At 35.0% G+C, this 21,038-nt stretch overlaps 1 protein-coding gene across 3 annotated transcripts in view; it reads left to right on the top strand.

Annotated features, from left to right (window-relative positions):
* The window catches only part of LOC131160381 (uncharacterized protein At2g24330-like), a 42,559-nt gene that overhangs the window by 14,432 nt on the left and 7,089 nt on the right, over positions 1 to 21,038 (top strand). For all 3 annotated transcript variants that reach the window (XM_058116013.1, XM_058116015.1, XM_058116014.1), the window contains 2 exons: positions 3,318 to 3,462; positions 20,777 to 20,886. In XM_058116013.1, the coding sequence (XP_057971996.1) occupies positions 3,318 to 3,462; positions 20,777 to 20,886 (255 nt within the window). The remainder of the gene's footprint in view (positions 1 to 3,317; positions 3,463 to 20,776; positions 20,887 to 21,038) is intronic.

Below are 21,038 nucleotides of genomic sequence, written 5' to 3'. Positions count from 1 at the left end.
TTTCTGATCTTTTCTTTGAGCTTTCATGAAGTTGTCTTTAATCCTCATGCTCTTCAAGATCTTTTTTTTTTATCCATAAACTTTATCATCCTTTTGAGCTTTGTCACTACCTTTAAGCTTTGCCTTTTTCCTGAAAAAGTTTCACTTAAACCATATTAAACACATCATGATTTGTTATCATCAAAATAAGAATTGTAAGCCTTGTTAGGCCAACAAGGTAAATGGCAAAGGTTAGGATGTCCGGTAAGGAAACGGGGAATCAGTCTAGTCAGAGCTGGATTTCAAGGACGGGAAGGACCAGATTTCAGTCCTTAGAGCTTAGGAAATGAGAAATAGGAAGGAGGTTAAACTTCACGTTCAGAGTCCAGCACTCCAAACTTCAAGTTGGGTTGATCAAACTCTGGTACATACCCAGATTGTTAATAGTTCGGAGCTAGAATTAAACTATGGTATTAAAAATGTAACAAGGCTGGAAGAGTGTTCAAAAAATGGGGAGGTAAGATGTAAAAATCTAGGAGCAATTATTAGGGAGATTGATGATATCTTATGTTTAAATTTTGATAGATTTGAGGATAGTAAGGTGTATATGCACCGGAAGTTAGTTAGTATGGGTGCCGAGATAAGGAAGTTGTTTTATGAGAAGAGAGAAAGTCCTGGTGCAACAAAGACAAAGCATTTAAGGAGAGACTTTAGAGGAAAACTTAGCATATTGGAAGACTCTCTTACAAAGAAGGAGGTCAGGTGCAGCATTGGGGAAAGGAAAGAAAAGGAGGTTAAGAAATAGGGGATATTTCGGATTCAAAAAATGATGGTTTGAGTGAATTTAACTATGGTGGGGTTATTGCTAGATTAGATTTAGAAACAATATGGGTATGCCTAGGGGGTTATCTTATGTTCATCTTGCCCCATTGGAATGTTTGGAGGGAGTGTCTATTTTAGAAAATGATGGTTAGGTCAACAATTCACAGCGTAGGGATGGAATATTGCTTACTTGTGTGGAGGAAATTCACAAGGAGGATTTAGAAACTCAAGGTCTTTTGGATAAGTTGGATTTAAAGTTCAGTAATATTGGAGGAAATAAGGTTTGCTTGGATGGTGGCAAGAGTTGTAAATTGAAGGGTTATAGAGAATTAGAAATTTGAAGAGTTCAGTAAATTATGATGGGAAGAGTCTGAAAAGGGGTTATCTTAGTTAATTTTATCTAGTTTCATGGTGTGATTTTTGTTTTTTTTGTTTTTTATTTTTCTTTCTTTCTTTTCTATTGTTTTTGGTGGACTCCTTGTCCCCACACGTTGTACCTTCTTTTCCCCTATCTAATATACTTTCTTTTATTATCAAAACAAAAGAAAAAAATCTCATTACCTTTACCTTTTTTTTTCCTTGTCCCATTGTTACACCCATGACCCAACCTCCTCTTTCGTAAGAGATTCTTCCACTATACTAAGTTCTCCTTTAGGAACTCTCCTTGAAAACTTTGCCCCTGTCACACCAGAATTTTCTTTATTATTTTCCAACACCTTCCTCATCTCTACACCTATATGAGCTGCGCTTCAACAAGCATATACCTTACTTTCCTCAAATCTGTTAGAATTTGGACAAAAGACATCAACAATCTCTCCCAAAGCAGCTCCTGATTTTTTTCTTCTTTCCCTTCACCTTTGAACCCTCTTTGAGGCTAGTTGTGTTTTTAACAACGTGATCTAGTTTTGACTCTAAACTACTAATATTTTGGGTATGGTTCAAAATTCGTTCAGCTTGATTTGAAACTTGGAGTGCTGGAGATTGGGAATGGATTTCATTATTAGAAGGTATAGCATCCTCCTTCCAACTACTTATTTATTGAGTTGTAGGGACTGAAATCTAGGCCTTCCCATTCTTGAGATCAGGAAAGGAATTACTTGGTTCTCAATTTCCCCAGCTAACATCTTGACTCTCGCCATTATCCTTTAGTATGGAGCCCAAAGAATGAGATTTTCCTTTAGACTCCACATTAGAGTCTAACTCAAAATTATACAAACCTTGGGCCTACTCAAAGAAATGGCCTAGTTCATATAAAAAAGGGTTCTTTGTCAATTAATTGGCCAGGTCCCAAAAAAGAAACATTTTTCCTGGACCACTCCTCTCTTAGCCTCGCTATCGAACACAACTCTAGTTGCCTTTGGGAGAAGGGCATCCTTGTGGCTTTGCCTGAACCCTAGCCTTCCTTCTTATTCGATTTTGGTTTGTTTGTGAAATTTTTTCTTCGAAAGCCTAGGTACCTTTGTTTGAATTGCATTATCATACCTACAACACCTTCTCATCTCTTCTGATCAACACACCTTGATTTCTAGAAGGAGCTTGGCATCCGCGACCCTTGCCTTCACCTTTATTGCCTTCTAACACCTCTTGACTCCACGATCTGATGTGTGAGGGAGGGGCCATTTGCAGCCACACCTCCAAAATCCTTTCAGAACTCCTTTGATAGCTCGCAGAAATCACCCACAAAGCTTTGCCATCCGTCACCCTTTGTGCTACCAGGAATGAACATAAGATATCTCTTACCTTTCCACCCCAATCCTAACTCCAAGAACTTTTCCACCTTTTCCCACCTAATCGACAACTAGTATTGCTTGATACCTTTACGAATACTCTGAAAACTCCTTTCCATCCAACCAAAGACCGACAACCCATCAACAAACCATGATGCAACTTCTTTCAAAAACCTTATTCATGTATTGTGAATGACATTGTTCTCGACCAAGAGCAAAGATGAGGTCCCCTTGACCTTGTCCAAATGCAAATTGAAGGATTTTCCTTCAATCTATATTGTTTGGTTTAGCATAGCCTACACCAGGAAGTTTCATGGCACTGTAGGCGTGAGAGGGGAATAGGTTTGGTTTTGCGAGATGGAACTAGAGAAAGAGAGAGAGATAGCGAGACATGTTTGGTGGGATTGGTTCTATTTGCTTTGTTTTTGAGAAATTGATACACCCATTTACCTGTTAAAGCAATGTTCTTAGACACCAACTTACCGAGACCCAAACGCCCCTCCTTTTTAGACCTATAGACAACCTCCTAGCTAACCAAAAAGTCTTTATTCTCCCCCACCCTGGACCAATGAAAGTTTTTAATAATCTTCTCAACATTGTTGGCTACTTCCCTGGCAGGTATTCTAAAGATAGACTAGAAATAAAAAGGAATACTATCATGACATTAGGTGTTCTTTTGGTTGAAATAAATAATTTTTATCTTGTCTTGAATATCCATTTTTGCTAATTGAGCATTAGGTGCTTCTTGTTTGAAATTTATAATGCAGGCTTTAATGTTGTTTCCTATAGATTATTGCAGTGGGTTATGCTATCATTACAACAAGGTCAATGGACTTGAACTGGAAGACGAGGGCATTTCGAATTTTGCCAATGTTTCTTTTGCCTGCTCTATCTTCTATTTCTTATTCAGCACTTATAAGCTTTATACGAATGCGTAAGTGTCTCAACTTCAGATATCTTGGGAATGTTGCACTTCTTTCTTTGTGTCCATTCTAAGTTGCAGAGCAAAATAATATACACGATGATATGTTATTTGCTTGCATCACTTCTGAACATTAATCATGTGTCATGACCACTGAAACTTGCTAATTGCATCCGATTAAAATGTTCATATGTTTGTTAAGTTAAAGGTAAATTAGATGGACCTATGATAAGATTTGGTGCTATTGCATGGACTGAGTTGAAACATTTTTGAAATTACACTGACCACCCCTAGTAGTCTTGTTAGGTAAATGGTTACCAACATTTGTGAAATGACATTTTCCCCTCCAATCTATAATTAAGAAAAAATTATTGTTTGGAATAAAGAGAATGCTAGTATTGATTGCTGTAATGAAATGATGTCATCTTGTGTTATTTAAATTGGTATTTTTTCTCCTTTTAGTATGGGCCTTTAAAATTATCTAAACCAAAGCATGAAGGTGGAGAGGCAAGGGTTGGGACGGATGGAACTTCTACTCATCATGCTCCAATGCCATTGGAGGACAATTCAAACTAGCATTGTGCATGACTTTAGATTCTTCTCTATCCATTGTTACCTTTCCAACCCTAAACTCTTGAACACACACAATCAAAATCTAGCCATCTAGTATATGAAATTAAACCCTTTTAGGCTAGAAAACTTAGTGTAGTAACCTTTCTTCACCATCACCTCCCTTATTCCACTTTCCACAGTATCCCTAACCATTGCAAAATGCTTAGCTTCCAATCACTCATCCCCTAGATACTATAATGATCCAAAATCAAGTCGATTTGCTCCTTACTAAATCTTACAGATAGTGAGGAGATGGGAAGAGTTTCTCTTAAAAATTAGCTAAACAAGGTGATTTTTTAGGAAATGAGGAGTTGGGGACAAAATACTAAATTCAAATGAATTAAGGATGGTGATTGAAACTCTTTTTTTTTTTTTTTTTCAAAGGCTAGCTAATGGGAATTTGGAGGAGGATCATTGTAGACTGATGATAGAGGGCCTAGATTGGAACCCTATATTTGTTGCTCATATTTTTTGGTTAGAGAGACCTTTTCTTGAGGAGGAAGTTGAGGGGGGGGGGGGGGGGGGGTGTTGGGATGGAGTGGGATAAGGCTCTAGGCCTAGATGGTTTTAACATTGCTTTCTTCCAAGATTGTTCAGAAATAGTAAAGGATGATTTGCTGAACTATTAAGGTTGAGGATATTAGAACTATTATTCTTGTCTTTAGTGTGTACATTATTGCTAAAGCCTTAGTCAATAGGTTGAGTGTGGTGCTTGTTGATACCATCTCTAGTGCTAAAATCTCTTTTTTTTTTTTTTTGGGGGGGGGGGGGGGGGGGGGGGGGGGGGAGGTTGGAAGGGAGGCAAATAAGTTGCCAATGGTGGGGGATATTTGTAGGAATGAGAAGAGGGGTTTTATTCTTAAACTAGATTTCGAGAAAGCCTATGATAGAGTGAGTTGGAGTTTCTTGGATGGAGTTTTGGGAGGAAAGAGTTTTAGTGAGCATTGACATTGTTGGATGAGAGGTTGTTTGTCTAATGCGTGGTTTTTTGGTGATTGTTAATGGTGAGCCTAAATCTTGGTTTGGTGCTTCGAGGGGCATTAGACAAGGAGAACCTCTATTCCCTTTTTTGTTTGTCTTTGTAGCAAATGTTTTGAGTAGGATGGTGGATAGGGTGATGGAGAGGGGTCTGATTACAGGTTTAGAAGTAGTGAGAGAGGGTGTGGTGGTTTCTCATCTCCAATTTGCTGATGACACTATCTTTTTTTTAGACGATCATAATCTTTCTTTTAGGAGAATCTTGGGTATTCTCCATACTTTCGAGAGGTTGTTTGGTCTTAAAATTAATATAGGGAAGAGTGGTTTAGCGATTTTGAATGTGCCAATCGATCGTGTTAGGGAGTGCACTATCGAAGTGGGGTTTGGTATTCTAGATTGGCCTTTGACTTACTTAGGTGTTCCTTTAGTGGGTAACCCTAAAGCTGCATATTCTACCCCTAAGAGAGAAGAGGGGTAGAATTATTTTGTTTCAGGCTTGTCTAGTTAGCATCTTGTTATACTTCCTATCTGTTTTTAAGATTTTGGTGGGGATTTCTAGCCAGTTTAAGAGGATTATGAGACATTTTTTGTGGTCTTGTGGGGGGAGTCACAAGTACCATCTAGTGAGCTGGGTTATGTTTGTAGATCTAAAAAGGAGGGGGAAGGGGTTGTGTCTTGGTAAGCTGGTGTCTAAAAATATCGCTCCTCTAGCTAAATGGCTATGGTGCTTCCCTCTAGAAGAATTGTCCCCTTGGCTTAAAGTAATAAGAAGTAAGTTTGAGATGAATGAGAATGGGTGGAATACCAATGCTAATTTAAGATGTTCTTCGAGGAGTCCATGGAGATCCATTTCTTAGATCTATCCTTTTTCACCCCTCACACAAAACTTGAGGTGGGGAGGGGATTCTCATATCCATTATTGGAAAGACCCTTGGTTGTATAACGCACTATTTTCCACTTCTTTCCCTCGTCTTTTTCATCTAAGCCATCAGCAAAATAAAACTATTTCTTTATTTGTTGATGACTAGAGCAGCCATTTGGTTTCCTGGAATTTCCACTTCAGGAGACCTCTCAATAGGGAGATGGAATTGTTATCTTTGTTATCTTTATTGAATGGGAGCAGCCTTTCTTTGGGGAGAGATGTTCATTCTTGATCATTGGACAAGAGGAGTGTATTTTTGCAAATCTTATTGTGAATTTTTGATTTGTTCCAACTCTTCTTTCCCACTCTATTCTACCATTTGGAAGGCTAAGGTTTCCCCTAAAATAAGGCTTGCACTTGGTTGGTTGTGCTTAATAAGATAAATACTAATACTTGTTGGAAATTAGGAGATCTTTGAAGGCTCACTGTCCCGATGTATGTGTGCGCTCTTACAAGAACTTTGAAACAACTTCTCATCTTCTTTTGCAATGTGAATTTGCTTGGAGGATATGGAATATGCTTTTTGTTGCATTATGGGAGAGAGCTGGGTTTGTCTTCCTTTGGTTGAAGACATTTTAGATATATCCTTCGTAGGCTTTGGTAGAAGGATATGACTGGCAACTCTATGAAAAAGCGTGGTTTTTTCATGATATTATGGGGATTATGGATGGAACATAATACTTAGATATTTTCTGGAAAAAATTAAACTAGATGTTGGTTTGGGAAAAAATTAAGTACTTGGCCTTACTACGGTGTGACGGTTATGGATTTTTTAGAGAGGCAAGCTTCTAGGAGTTTTAAAGAGATTGGAGGAACATGCTGACTTGATAATCTCTTTTCTCTTGGGCATTTTTGTTTGACTAGTTTTGGAGTGTCCCAATTCGCCTCAGGAGATATCTCATTCTCTCTCTTCTAAGTTCATTATCTATTAATGAAAATTTCTTTTTTTACCCAAAAAAAAAAAAATACTTAGGGTCCATGATGCAGGGTGGCATCAAGGATCTGCAGCCATGAGGTAATGTAGGAGAGGAGAAGGGAAGAATAAGGAAGAGGGGAGAAAGGGGAGAGGAGATACAAGGGGGAATCACATGTTTACTTTCAATTTAAATTTGGCAATAATCTACCCATATATGCCTTTCTCACACTTTTTATAAGAAAACCAATAACACATGAAATTACACATATGCCCCTAAATCTGCATGAAACTATAGGCACACCCCTAAAATACACAAATATTACAAAAAAGCTCCCAAATACATGTAATCCTCAACTAATTAAGCTAAAGACATACAATTAATTATTGACCAAACACAACAATCCCTTGACCCAGTTCTTTTGAATTATTCAACAAGGATCTTTCCATGGTCTTGCCTCTTGTCCTACATCAGCCTGTCTGGCTAAGGATCCAAAAATGAGTTTCCATATTTTTTGTTTTTGAAAATGGAAAAAAGGGATTGTATCATGTATTTTTATCTTCAAAACCACATTTGGTTAGCTACTTTTGAAATTATTGTTTGAAATGAAAACAGAGGAACTGCGCTTGGCTAAGGTTGATCCAAGTGGCATGTTAATAAAATAATAATAGTAGTAATTAATACTATTATTATTATTATTATTATTATTATTATTGTTGTTGTTGTTGTTGTTGTTATTATTATTCTTAAATATCTGGAAAACTGTATCCAGTAACATCGGAAACAACTTAAAATCGTCCTGTACTTTTAGGGGTGTTTTCGGATACGTTTATGAAAACAGTTTTTTGACTACAGTTAACCAAATGTGAATTTTGTGTGTATCCTGCATTTTTGGAGACAGAAAACTGTATTCAAAACCTTAACCAAATGGTCCCTTACCAACCTAGCTTTCTCTCCCTAAATAGATGTCATCATCATGTTCAAAGTAGTGCAGATGAGGTAACCTTTACCTTTCCGAGTTAGAGATCAATTTAATGACATGCTCCTACAATAATTGTTAACCATGACCGAAATTATTGCAATTCACTGATGAAAGTGGAGCATGGCATTTTGTCTTCTACTATATATATATATATATATATATTTTATATTTTTATTTTGGTCAAACATATGAGCTGAGCAGAGGGAGGTATTATTGAAGTGCTTCACTGCGGGAATTGAAATGGTGATGCTTCTTGTAATGGGAACCATTGTAAGTTATCTATGGTAGGATCAATCATGTGTTGTGAGGGTCGAGGCCTCATTTGAGGATATAGAATTGGTGTTGATGGTGGTTTCTTGTGATGTTGAAGAAAAAACTGTAGATAAGGGTTGTATTATATAGATTTTAGCAGAAAATTGACTCGGCTTAAAGGGAGAATTAATGGTTCTAATATTAAGGTTCAGTTCAGTTGTATTAACAGTGGGTGTTTTGGTAGTGGCTGATGATTGCTTGGTTCTGGTGGGGATGAAGAAATGTTGATGGTGTTTTGTGTTTATGAAAGCACATTTGGTGGTGCCAAGTGGTTTTGCCATTTATTTATTCATTTTGAAAAAAATAAGATTTATTACCATCCCTTTTTCTCCGTAAATTTTCCCTTTGTTTAAGAAAGATTAAAAAAAATGAAAAATAATTGTATTTCTTCAAGGTACTAGCCATTGAGTAGGAAATCAAGAAAGGTGGCAACTACTGAATGATGGGGGGCAATCTATAATGACAACCAGTTCAGCGTTGATTGCAATATCAATTTTGAAATGTTAGGGAGGCCTTCATAGTTATGCCAAACCTAAAGAAAGGTCATGATACTTTCAAGCTAAGTTGTACACATGTAAGACTGGAAAAAAATAGAATTTTTTTTTTTTTATATTAACAGTATTTGTTTTGCACTTTTCTTTTGTACTGTGGGTGGGGAGAGAGCTGCTGCTAGTCAGTTAGACATGTTTTAATTTTGTTGTGATTGGGAGGATGAGTTCTCTAATCCTTTGCAAATTGTTTTTTCTAGACCTGCGTCTGATCATTTTCCTGTCTTGTTGGAATCTTCTAAGGTGAACTGGGGTCCCTCTTCCATTCAGTTTGAGAATGTGTGGCTTGATCATGATTCCTTTCCTGCTGTGGTTAGAGAATCTTGGAGTGAGGATTTGGAGAGGGGCTGGGCTGGGTTTAGGTTTATGAGGAAGCTTAAACGTCTCAAGGAGACTTCGAAGATTTGGAATAGTAGGTTTTTGGGAATATTAGGATTACGAAGGCTGTCATGTTGGTCAAGTTGGATTTTTAAACGGAAAAGGGGAAGGTGTTGGTCTTTTGGAGAGTTAGGATGCTAAATGGGTTTCATTGAAGAATGAGTTGGAGGATTTGATTTTTAAGGAAATGAGGAGCTGGAGGCCAAAAACTAAATTTAAGTGGGAAAAAGAAGGTGATTGTATTACAAAATATTTTCAGGTTGGCTATTGGTAAGATGAGGAAAACATGATTAGGGAATTGGACTTGGGAGGAGATGAGGTTATTTCTCATCCTTGTTTGATTGCGAATGAGATACTGATCTCTTTTCCAATCTTTATTCAGAGGATGATTTTGTAGGCCTATGATTGAGGCTTTAGATTGCAATCCCATTTCTAGGGATCATGTGACTTAGTTGGAATGACCCTTTGAAGAGGAGGAAGTGAAGACAATTGTGTTCACAGAGAGGGGTAAGGTTCTGGGTCCAAATGGGTGTAATATGGCTGTGTTTTCAAGATTGTTCGGATATGGTTAGGATGGATTTTTTTTGTTAAAGGTTTTTAATGAATTTTATTGTTACGGGATCTTAATTCAAGAACATTAATTCCACTTTCATCACTTTGGTGTCTAAGAGGAATAGATCTATTATGATTGCTGATTTTAGACCTATTGGTTTAGTGACTTTTTCTGGCTCAAAGTATGTTTGTTGGGTGTAGGAAAATTGGGATGCCTTCCTGATTGCTAATGAGGTAATGGAGGAGGCTCGTAGGAAGAGTTATAAGGGCATTTTTTTTTTTTTTTAAATTGGATTTTGAAAAAGGCATAGGGTTAGATGGAATTTTTTTGGATAAGATGTTGGCTACAAAAAAGGGTTTGGGGAGCGATGGAGGTTATGGATGGGGTTCCATGTTTTTTTTTTTTTTTTTAATTTTTTTATTTTCCGGTTATCGTGAATGGAGAACCTAAATTGTGGATTAGAGTGTCAAGAGGCATTATACAAGGGGATCCATTATCTCCTTTTTTGTTTGTTTTGGTAGTTTATGTTTTGAGAGATTGATGGAGAGGGCAGTTGACAAGGGTTTGGTAAGAAGGCTGGATTTTAGTTTGCAGATGACATTATGTTTTTCATTCGTGATTATAGAGCTTCTCTTTGAACATTTTGAATCTTCTCCAAGTTTTTGAGGGTTTCTAGGCTTAAAATCAATTTAGGAAAAGTGGTACAAAGGCTGTCAATTTGACATGTCTAGGGGGTTGGTTTCATTAGTGGGTTGTTATGTTTTGGATTGGCCCTTGTCTTATCTAGTTGTCTTGTTGGGTGGTAATCCTAAGTTTGTGGTTTTTTGGGATCTGGTGGTGGAGAGAGTTTCCAAACCTTTGGATGTGTGGAAAAGGTGTGTTGTTCTCTAGGGGATTGCGTTACTCCTTTTTTTTTTTTTTTTTACGATAATACAAGAAGGTATATTATATAGAGAAAGAGAAGTTACATCAAAAGAGGCGAAGAAGTCCATCCCAAAACAATAAAATAAAATAAAATGAAAAAATAAAAAGATAAAAAGAAAAAGAAAAAAAGAAATTTTGTAACTAAACAAGGAACCCCGTCTTAAATCCTTTTGCTTCATAATTCACTAAACTCTTCAAGTTAGCTCTAAGTCCCTTTGATCCTTTTTAGCTCTATTTGTTCACCCATCAAGACAACTTCATTTCCCCTAGGATCACAAAACTTTAACTCTGTTTATCCATGAGATCTTGATATTCAAAATCCTTCCCTAAAATCTCCTCCATTGGTGTTGGTAAAATACCATTGTTGCACTGCAACTCATTGACCAAATCGTCATTTTCAAATAAAGAGACCCCCTCCAATCCTTGTAAAGGGGTTGGGTGTATCTATGGTAAGTCCCCTAAACCGTCGTTAACCTCAGTAATGTATCCATTAGGAGTGTTCATGGTTCGGTTACCTGAATCGAACCTTCAGAGACCGAATTGAACCAAAAGTTTCGTTTTGTTATTTTTGTGAAATGAAACTGATCCGAATTCTTCGGTTAACCGATGGTCTGGTTAACCAACAGTTCGGTTTGGTTATCTGTTCAAAATCGATTTTAATCATTATTTTTTTTAAAAGAAAAATTGGATATTTTCCTTGGATTTTGATTTAGTGTGTGCATTTACAATTTATTTATATAAATTAATCACTCAAAAAATATTTAGTGCGTACTGTTTTATAACTTTAAGATATATTATATAAATTATTATATAGTAATATATAATTTAAATAATATATAGCGTAAATAAATAAATATATTAGTTCGGTTCGGGTAACCGTCAGTTCATGTACATAAAAATTGAAATTGAATAGAAAATCGAAATTCATAAAAAGCATGAACCAAAACCGAACCAAACAAATCGGTTAACTGAATTTTCAGTTTGGTTTGCTTTTCAATTATTTTTGAACAACTCTAATATCCATATTGTTCCCTAATTTCATCTAATTGTAAACCCTCACCACAATCAAACTTTCTTAGACCATTGCTTTTGTTATTTGATAAATCCTCGTAGTTCAATACCTCCTTTCCTTTGCTAGCCTATTTCCTTTGCAAGCCCATCACAAGAATTGCTTGTTTTTTTCTTAACATTTATGTCTAACATAATAACTAACTCTCCTTCTAAATTCCTCTTTAAAATCTTTGGCACTACCTAACCAGAGTGCACTCTTTTTTCTTTGAATGATTTTTGCATATTTGCACCCATCTGCACAAACTTCGTACAAGAATAAATCCTGGGACCCTTACCCCTCATTTGGTTTGCGGAATCAAACCTGGAATCAAATCAAATCTCAGGAATGGAATCTCATTCCTGTGTTTGGTTTGTAGAATCAAGGACAAAATTGTATTCTGATCGGAATACAATTCCTACGAATGGGGGAATCATGATTCCAGTCCTGATAGGCTAGAATTGATATTCATTCCATTGAATTGAATTCATTTTATAATAAAAAATTTTGTGAAAACAGCAACAAATGCTAATAACACTAATTATTATTACTATTATAATAAAAATAATAACAACTAATGATAATGCAATAAGAATGAATAATATTTATTATTATAAAAATAGTAATAATAACAAGAACAATATTAATAATAAACAAGGCCAAAATAATAATAATTATTTTAAGGATAATCATTATAAAAATAATAAAAAATAATAACTACTAACAATAACTAAAACAAAAGTTATATTTATTATGGTCAAATAATAATAACAAGAAGAGCAATAATAATAGAAAAGGAAAAAATAATAATGCTAATTATTTTAAGGATAATAATTATTATAAAAATAATAAAAATAGTGATAACAACATTAAAAAATAACAATTACACAAATAATACTCGCTATTATGAAAATAATAATAAAATAATAATCAAACAAAAACAACAACAAATAATAATTATTATTATAAAAACAATAGCAACTAATAATAATTACAATATCAATAATAACAACTAATAATAATATTTATTATAACTAAAACAATAATTATTAATAATAATAATAATAACAATAAGAAAAATATCAATAGTAAAAGGACAAAATAATAATAATTATTTTAAGGATAATTTTTATTATAAAAATAACAAAAATAATAACAACTAATAATACTAACTGCAATAAAAAAATATTTATTATTGTAAAATAATAATAACAACAAGAACAATAATAATAAAAAAAGAAAAAATAATAATAATAATAATAATTATTTCAAGGATAATAATTACTATAAAAATAAAAAAAATAATAACAACAACAATAAAAAAATAATATTAAAACTAATAAAAATCACTATTATAAAATAAAAAATACTAAGATAAAATTAAATGATTATGCATTAGGGATTTTTAATAAAAAAATGACTTATTTTTCATTTTGTTATAAAAGCCATTGAAGAATACCAAATGTTGGAAAGAAATTGAAACTTGATTCCTACAGTCATTTGATGTAACTAACCAAACTTGATTCCCACCTTGATTTTATTCCTCCCTCAATTCCTTTCATACTTCAATTTCATTCTGCAAACTAAACAAAGGATTAAATCTTTTTGCCTGAAGGTCTGAGGCATCAGTCCTTCCCAAAACACCATCTCCATTGTAAACCTTTGTTGCAACATCCTCTTGCTCCATAACACAATCATCGACCAAAACTCTAGAATTGTTTGGAACAAGACTTTCCTTCATTGCTTCTTTCTCTTTAACCCTTTCAGTATTGTTGCTTCTTTTTGATTAATATGGCAAGCCCTCTTGGCTAATTTGTTTAATCTGTTTTGACGCTAAACATAGCATGGTATGGTTTTGCACCCAGAATCTACTTGGAAGAGAGCCTACTTGTTATGTTCCTTGTATGCCTACACCGATTAATGGGAGAATTCAAGGTTTGAAAAACTTTTGATCTTCCTCAACCTGACTTCCAACTTCTCATAACAGCTACTTAAGCAGAGAGGATCCTTTCGTAACAGCTTCACGCAAGTGGTCTCTTTTTGATCCATCATTCCCAACCATCCCAGCCAAACATCTTTGGTCTTTTGAAACTTTATTGGAAGGAACCTCTTGGGTGCTAATTGAGTACTTTCCTTGAACTTTTAAACCAGCCTCTTGGGCCTAGTCTACATTATTCAGACAATGGGCCTATTTAAATGAATAGTCCATCTGAGAATGACCCAACTCAGAAGAAACCTCCTTTGTTTCCAAAGGATGACCCAATTCCTTTCTACCAAGACAATGGGCTTGTTCAATAAGTTGGCCCAACTCAGTTAAAAAAGAAACTGCTCCTTTTGCAAATTTTTGGCCCAGGTCCAAGATGAAAACAAAGCTTCTTGGCCCAATATTCTTTTTTCTCATCTTCCCCAAGCACAACCCTAGCTGCCTCTACTAGCTTCCACACTCCTTCTGAAACCCTAGATTCCTGGACTTTGTGGACATTCTTTTCTGATCGAACAATTGTGATTTCTGGCTAATTGACGACAACTCCTGCTGACTTCGGAAGCTCAGGCTTGTTCAACTGAACCACACCACCACATGTACAACACCTATATTCCTATTTGACCACCATAACTTGACCTCCAGAGAGGGCTTGATGATTGTGACCCTCGCCTCCATCTATATTACCTTCTAGCATGACTTGCCTCCACTATATGAAATGTGGCTTGCCTTGTACAACTATTTCACCCATGTTTTTTTGTATCTCCTTTGCCAGGTCATAGAAAACATTTGCAAAGCTTCGCTGTCCCTTACCTTTTGTGCCACTAGGAATGAACATAGAAAACCTCCTACGATTCTTGCCCAACCCTAACTTTAGAAACTTTCCCACCTTTGTCCACCTAATTGACAACCAATAGTTTGTAATACCCTTGCGAAAACTTTGAAATCCCTCTCCATCTGTCCAAAAATTGACAACCCTTTGACGAACCACAAAAGGGCCTCTTCTGATAACCTCGCCCATTTGTTGAATAGCATTCTTCTCGACTACGAGCAGAGATGAACTCCCTTTGTCCTTGGGCAAACGAAGGCAGAGACATTGAGAGGATCATGAGAGACGCTTACTCTTATTCAAGTTTGGATTTTGGTGGGCATAGACAGTGAAAAATTGAGAAGATCATGGGCAAACGCAGGTAGACGCTTACTCACTCTTATTCAAGTTTGGATTTGGATTTCAGTGGGAAGATCATGCACGATTTCCTTTGGTCTATGGTTGTGGATAAAAGTGATCATCTTGTTCAGATAGTGTTTGCAGGTTTAGGTTGAAGGGGGGGTTTGCGTTTTGGTGAGTTGGTGTCTGGAAATGCTGCTGTTTTGGCTAAATTGGTAAGTTGGAGTCCTTTCTCTTAAGTCATTGAAAGTAAATTTTGGATTGCGTGTGAATGGGCTAGATGCTAATTTAGGAATTAGATGTTTTCGAGGAAGCCCGTCAAAGTGTATTTCTCAAATGTGCCTGCTCTTTGTTCCTCATTCTAATTTTGTATTGGGTGGCCTCAAGTTCGTTTTGGGGGAAGACATCTTGGTGGTGATACTGTTGCTTTGTCGAATTCTTTTCCTTGCTTTATCGTTGAGGTTGGGACATGATGTGGTTATATCTGTCTTTTTGATTTCTCATAGTCATTCTTTTGCTTGGGATTTCAATTTACGAAGAACTCTTAATGATAGGGTCCTAGTGGAGTTGTCATCATTGTTGATGATATTAGGGAATTGCTCTTTTTCCTTTAGGGTAGGTAGTCGTTCTTGGTCTTTAGATTCTTCGAGGGTTTATTCTTGCAAATCCTTTTTTGGTTACTTGATTAATGCTAGTATTTCCTTCTCACTCTTCAAATTATTCGGAAGGCCAAAGTTTCCTCAAATATAAAGGCTTTTATTTGGTTGGTGATCCTTAGTGGGGTTGACACCAACAATCTGATGCAGCATATGAGACCTTCAATGTCACTTTCCCTTGATATCTGTGCCTTTTGTCTTGATGGTTATTGTTGAAATTTTGATTAAATGAATGGCCAAACTCAACGATAGGTCTCTTCCTCTATTTATAATACAAATCAAGTACATTCTAATGAGCATAGCACCGTAACTCACTCTCACTAATTAACATAACACCAACGCACTTCATAATAATACTAAAAGACTAAAATAACCATTAAGAGTTATGAATAACATGTCATTTGCTCCTGCACTGGTTGTTTGCTTGGAATATATGGAACAAGATTTTTGGTCTTTGGGGAGGAAATTGGGTTTGTCTGGAGTCAGTTTAGGATTTGCTAGTCACTTCATTTTCTGGTTTTGGTAAAAGGAAGGATGCACATGCTTCGTGGATTTGTGTGGTTTTTGCAGTTTTTTGGGGTTTATGGCTTGAACGAAGTGCTTGTATATTTTTTGGGGGAAAAATCTGAGCTTATATTTGTTACAGGAGAAGATCCATTATTTGCCTTGCGTAGGTGTTCTTCTGCTGGTTGTTTTAAAGGACTGTGGTCTTTTGATATCCAAAGGGATTGGTTGGGTTTGTTAGTCTGATTTGGCGTTTTGATTTATTGTTTTTGTTGTATTTTTTCCATTCTTTTATTGAGTGGATTTCATGTTCCACATTTTGTATGTTGTTCCTTTCCTAGTAGATTTATCTTCTTTTGGTATAGAAAGAATTGTCATTGTTCCCAGATCTGTTTGTCTTGTGGTTAACAGTTCAGAGACAGTGCCTAATCTATTTCTGCAGTGTCCATTTTCTTGGGCCATGTGGTGTAGGTTGTTTGGTTTATTTGGAGAGGAATGGGTGTGTCAGTAGACAGTGGATGAGTTTTGTTTCTTTTATTGGGTTTTAGAAGGGGAAGGCTGCTGCCACTTTGTGGAAGTTGGTTCTCTTTGCAGTTATGTGGGATATCTGATTGGAGAAAAAATCACGAATTTTTAATGAGATGAAGCTGCCTTCAAGTTTGCTTTGAAACAGGATTCAGTATTTGGCATCTCCTTGGGTGTTTAGTGCAGGCTGTTATTAACGGTATATGTTTTGAAAATGAGACTGGAGGGTTTTGTTGTCTTGATTGTATTCTTTCTTTCTCATTTTGAAGATTTCTTATCCTTATTATTGGATGTTCTTGTCTTCTAATTGACGATGTTCTTTTTCTATCCTGAAAAAGGAGTTAGTTATTGAAGTATTAATCATTCTAAACTTCTGTATTTGATCCTCTCATTTTTAAATAGACAATGAGTCCATTCTTGGATTATCCATAAAATATATTTGGATTAATGAAGTATAAACTCCTTTTGTATATTGTGTAGGATAAGAATGGCAGTAACTTAGTGTGGATTTTTGGGGCTGTTTAGGATCTGTCATTTTTACTTGAGTGTTGTGCCTTGTGTGTAGGTATAGGGGAAGAAGAGTTAGGGATCCAACCATTGAAAAATTTGAAAGAAGACTGGCCAATTGGAATGGTCTTCTGCTGTCTAGTGGAGAGTGATTTTGATTAAACACACTCTAATTTCCCATTTTCTGTTGTATGTATTTCCTGTCTGATGCAGGAGCAAAATTGTACAAGAAAAAAAGTTGTAAGGGTATTATGGTCATTGGAATGTATTTTGATATATATTATAAATAGAAGGAGAGACCTATCCTTGTGATTAAAACTTCCATTTTACCCAATTATTCAACAGTAATTATTTGTTTCTTGAGATTTTTGTATTGTTTTCTTCTCGTCTCTTGGAGGATATCTTGTTCTTCCCTTTTGTCTTTTGTTTTCCCATGTACTCTCTCTCTCTTCTGTATATAAAAAAAACTATAATTTCATTGAATATATAGGCATCCAAGGCAAACCACTGAAGAAGACAATGTTATTGTAGGGGGAGTGGGACAATTTTAAACTGGAAGGTGCCGTACTATAGATGCGCTGATGTATGAAAACGATGACTTCGATGACGAGGACTTTGATAGTTCCCTTTGATAGTTAAGATTCTTAGAATCTTGGATTGATGAGACATTAAGATGCTTTGGTTTTTTATCTTCTTTTTATAATATTTATTTTGAGTGTTTGAGCTTTGACCCCAATTGAGGTTTGGGATGCTTATGTGATAATGAAATTATATGGTTAACTAATTTATTTATACAATTATAAAAAAGGAAAATGCCAGATGAATAGAGGAAAAACACTTTAATTCCTTTACAAAAATAAGGTAGATATTGAAAATTGTAATAACTATTGTGAAATTAAAACTTATGAGTCATACAATGGAATTATAGGAAAGCGTAGTTGAATAAAGCTTAAGGTTAGAAATGAGGGTTTAAAAAAATCAATTTGGTTTTATGTCTGATAGATCGACAACTAAAGTTATATATCTTTTGAGAAAATTAATGGAAAGTTTAGAGAAAAAAAAAGGGACTTGCATATGGTTTTCATTGACTTAGAATAAACATATGATAGGGTACCTTGGGAAGTTCTATGGAAGATTTTAGGAAAAAAAGGGTGTATTTAGTTGGTATGTTAATGTCATTATAAACATGTACAGTGGAGTAATGACTAGAGTTAGGATACAGGTGGAGAGGCTGATGAATTTTGAATTACAATAGGTGTACATCAAGGATCTTCTTTGAGCGCTAATATTTTTGCTCTAGTGATGGGTGAACTTATTAGAAATATTCAAAATGAGGTTCCTTGGTGTATGTTGTTTGTAGATGATAGTCTTGATTGGTGAAAGTACGGGTAGAATAGAATTTAAGTTAAAATTATAGAGAGAAGCTTTAGAATCAAGAGGTTTTAGAATATGTGGAAATAAGACATTATATATGAAATGTAATTTCAGTTTTAGTAGGAGTAAGATTGGAGAAAAGGGAAGACTTGATGGTCAAGAAATCAATAACAGTAGTAGATTTTGATATCTTAGATCTATTATTAAGCTGAAAGAGAAGTTTAAGAAGATGTAAGGCATTGAGTTGGAGTAGGTTGGATAAAATGGAGAAGTCTTTCAAGTGTGTTGCATGACTCTAGAATACTCATAAAATTAAAAGGGAAGTTCTATAGGAGGCCTAGACCAACTATATTATATGGATTAGAATGTTGGGTGACTAAGAAACAACATATTCAAAAAGTAAAAGTTGTCAAGATGAGAGTGCTAAGGTGGATGAGTGGTATAATGTTAAAAGATAAATTAAGGAATGAACATATGCATGGTATGTTAGGAGTAGCTCCTATAAAAGGTAAGGAAGGGACGACTCTGGTGGTTTGGGCATTTGCAACATAGGTTAGATATTGTACCAGGTGAAGATGAGTGAGCAAGTTACTATGAGGGGCATTAGAAGGGATAGGTGTAGATCTAAAATAACCTAGAATGACATAGTGTGTAAAGATTAATAGCCCTAATTTGTTGGGAAAAATTGTCTATGATCATGTAAATTGGCGGAAAAAGATTCATTTAGCCGACCCTACCTTGTGGATCTTAAGGCTTGGTTTGTTATTGTTGTGATATTATTATTTCATTTTCATTGCTCACTATTTTTAATATTATAATTTATCCAAAAAGTTATAATAGTTTTTATTATAAATATAATAATAGTTTGTGTTTGTGTAATAACACTGTGTTGTAGGGGGCATTGACGTTTAACCAACCAAATTGTCCCAAAAAAGGATTCCAATGGGAATGGGATTCCTATGTGCCTTGTTTTGTCGGATGTGAGATTATTGCCATGCCATTTTCTGACGCCAAAACAAAAATGTGGGAATGGGATACCATGGACACATTCTAGGGAATTTTGAAAGATCCCGTGAACTAAATGGACCCTTAGATGCTGCCAAGCTTTTTATGAGGGCGTAATGCCCATATCGGCTCCATGATAGTTATAAGCACGGTCTTAAATTTCCACGAAATTGTCGAAATTTCCGATTTCTGTTACCCTCGAAATCGAAATGGTAGTCGATTTCTGTTTTGCATAATTTCCGTCGAAATCTCAATGAATCATCTGAAATTTATCGAAACCTCAAAATTTTAGCGAAATTTGTTGAAATTTTGACTACACAATGAAATTTCGTCGAAATTCAATCGAGAGATTCAAGAGTGAAGTGAAATTTCTCTTTTAATTTATTTTATTGAAACAAAAGGTTACCACAAGTGCTTTTGAAATTATATGAAAAAATAAACTTATAGTAATATTTTATTTAACCATTCATGTCTAAATTATCAATATTTGTATAATAAATAATATTTAAATGAATTATGAATTTCATTTGCATTAGCTGAATCTGTTTAATGTACATTATCTTACAAACATGTTTGATACACCTACTATTTCACAACTTTTCCACCCTATACAAAGTATAGATGTATCTAATTTGTAATATATTAGTCTTAAAACTTATATTATTATATTTGTTAGCCATTTCTAAAGTTTCACAAAGAATTCCATGCTTTTCTACTAGTTTCTGTTATTTTTTCAAATCGAAATTGAAATTGACATCGAAATCGAAATTTCCATTGAAATTTCCGTTCTTTTGGAGCTTTGAAATTTGAGTTGAAATCGAAATTTAAGACCTTGGTTATAAGTTGTGAATCGAGGGACTAAGTTTAACTGTGGCAGTAAACTCTGAAAATGTTGTAATAGTGTTACAAAGTTATGACAACCATTTTCTAAGACCATGATTAGAATAATCATATAGTTTTTAATGTATTTTTGGTTCCTCTCTCTCTCTCTCTCTCTCTTATTTACTCTTGACAGGTTGCCTTCCACCCTTTGTCATTTTTTTCTTCTCTATTAAAAAAGAAACAGAAGAAATCCTCCATATTTTATGTCACTCACTCATAGGTTGAAAGCTAAACTTTTGTGTTGAATTTTGTAATGTAAGTTTTTATTCTAATTATTGTTTTTATGTTCGTAATTCTTGTAGTAATATCTTTCTTTTTCGAGATTTTATGTTCTCTTCATAGAGAACTTACTTTGCAAAACGCAAAGCTTACATGGCTATTAGAATGTGGAGTTTCAATCAGATGATGTGATTTAGTAAAGGGTGCCACCTGTTTCTTGATGCCTTGTTGCACGGGTTTGTGTGTCTTGCCTTCAATCTCTTGTTGGAACATAACTGTATGGGTATTTAAATTAGAATTAGAAGTGATGTGTTTTTTTAATGCTGCCATATAGGTGATCAGAAGGACCAGAAAACTTTGGAAAGGCTTCGGGCTGAAAGGCAAGCAAAAATTGATGAACTTAAAGAGAAGACCAACTACTACATTACGCAACAGCTCATTCAGGTGTGAAAGCTAATTCTCATACAAAGGTTAAAGCAAGAATAACTGATTAATTTGCCACTAAAATATTCGGGGTCTGTTTGGATCAAGGATTTTGGTTGGGGAAAGGAAAAGAAAATAAAAACAGAACTCATTTTCCATTACATTTTCTCTCT

Source organism: Malania oleifera, chromosome 7 (assembly GCF_029873635.1).
Source record: "Malania oleifera isolate guangnan ecotype guangnan chromosome 7, ASM2987363v1, whole genome shotgun sequence".
In the NCBI taxonomy this organism is placed as follows: Eukaryota; Viridiplantae; Streptophyta; class Magnoliopsida; order Santalales; family Ximeniaceae; genus Malania; species Malania oleifera.
The sequence above is the reverse complement of the archived record's forward strand: the minus strand, read 5'-3'. Positions and strand labels throughout refer to the sequence as shown.